The sequence below is a fragment of the Brassica oleracea genome, chromosome C1, assembly GCF_000695525.1.
Source record: "Brassica oleracea var. oleracea cultivar TO1000 chromosome C1, BOL, whole genome shotgun sequence".
Taxonomy (NCBI): domain Eukaryota; kingdom Viridiplantae; phylum Streptophyta; class Magnoliopsida; order Brassicales; family Brassicaceae; genus Brassica; species Brassica oleracea.
The window spans coordinates 32,769,079-32,770,848 of NC_027748.1; the positions used below are offsets into that span (position 1 = coordinate 32,769,079).

Here is a 1,770-nt window from a genome sequence, read left to right on the forward strand (position 1 = left end):
AGAGAAGAAAAAACAAAACACGAAATTAACATATTCAGATCTTCTCTCTTGCATGTCTAACATCTGGCGCCGACGAAACTCAACACCCACGGCAGACGAAGCTGATGCAAGTAAACCTCTCATCAATCATGCTTAAAATCAATCTACGCTTTTCAATCTCACAAACTAAGAAACAATTTTACCTACATGAATCGGGAAATTAGTGCCCACATTCCCGACATAGAGAAAAAAAAGAATTGAAGTCCTAACAGTTTTTTCAGTATTAGACTAAACCACAGATTCAAGGCACAGTTATTTTGAAACCCTAACATTTTAAATCCAAATTTATTATCTTTTTCCATGCACTATTTGATTTATATACAAACAACTACCTAAGTAAACACTAACAAGTTCCATCACCTTCAACTTTGAACATATAAGATATAAAAATATCAACATATGACTTCGTCGTTCATTCTTATATCAAACTCATCAACCTATGTAATATCCAAAGTCTCATCAATCACATTATAGACAAAAAAACAATAAAATCCCGTAAACAAAACTATATAATACACCTATAATGTAGTCGACTCCGCGCTTGCGCGGAGACTATGCACCTAGTGTTAATAGTGGTTGGGTATTTTTTGTGGTATAGACTACAGAGAGCCTAATTACTCGAAAGAGAAAGACAACATATTACATATACAACCACTTTCTAATCAAATCTATTGAACTGAATCTATAAAACAGAGGCTTTCACAAAAGAGTTAGTTTGATCACATATCCTCATTTACCCTCTACGGCGTTGGTACTTTCCTTCGCCGTCTCTGATCCATATCGTTGACCGCATTCTGCTAACATGATCTGTGAAGAGACGGTACCTGACACAACACAAAGATGCAGATGGAGAGATGCATGAGAGTCTGAGACAAAGACAAAAGCTTTGCTTGAATGATCTAAGAATCTCTTTGAAGGATAAGAATACCAACCTCTCATACTCTAGCTTTTGAGTAATGTAGATTTAGATATCGAAAGTACTTGTCTTATTAGAACGGCAATGCCAACCTATTTATACAATAAGAGAGTCGGCTATTTAGCCTTATCATCAATGACAACTTCCTTAACAATAGGAGTGTCTAACTATATCTCTAAGACTTATCACAAACTCTCGATCATTATCTCTAATATAGTATATCCACGCCAATACTCCCCCTCAAGTTGGAGAGTGAGGATTCACGATGCCCAACTTGGACACTAAATTTTGAAATGTAGCTCGTCCTAGCTCCTTAGTAAGAATGTCAGCAATCTGAGACTCTGTTCGGATGTGCTGAGTAACAATAGTGCCATCCTTAACCGCATCACGTACTGAATGACAATCAGACTCTATGTGCTTTGTTCGTTCATGGAAAACAGGATTCAACGCAATATGTATGGCTGCCTTACTATCACAGAAAAAACGTGTTGGCTCTGTCTGTTCTGCGCCAAGATCTTCAAGGAGACGCCGGACCCATTTGATCTCACGGAGTGCTGCAGCCATTGATCTATATTCCGCCTCTGCAGATGAATGGGAAACCGTCTTCTGCTTCTTTGTTTTCCAGGAAATAGGAGAGCCACCAAGCATGACAACAAAGGCACTGAGTGATCGTCGAGACAAGGGACAAGCCCCCCAATCTGCATCACAATAAATTGTCAAAGGTATGTCAGGGTAAGCTTTAAGAATAATCCCTTGACCAGGTGTCCCTTTTAAGTAACGAACTACACGAAGAGCTGCCTGCCAGTGTTCTTCCC

The 1,770-nt window shown here is 38.9% G+C and overlaps 1 protein-coding gene across 1 annotated transcript in view; it reads right to left on the reverse strand.

The window, feature by feature from the left end:
• Window positions 1-772: 772 nt before the first annotated feature.
• The window catches only part of LOC106337812, a 5,439-nt gene continuing 4,441 nt past the window's right edge, over window positions 773-1,770 (reverse strand). Inside the window, exons 7-8 of the mRNA XM_013776927.1 lie at window positions 972-996; window positions 773-863 (exon numbers count right to left, since the gene is read on the reverse strand). Of these exons, the coding sequence (XP_013632381.1) occupies window positions 773-863; window positions 972-996 (116 nt within the window). The remainder of the gene's footprint in view (window positions 864-971; window positions 997-1,770) is intronic.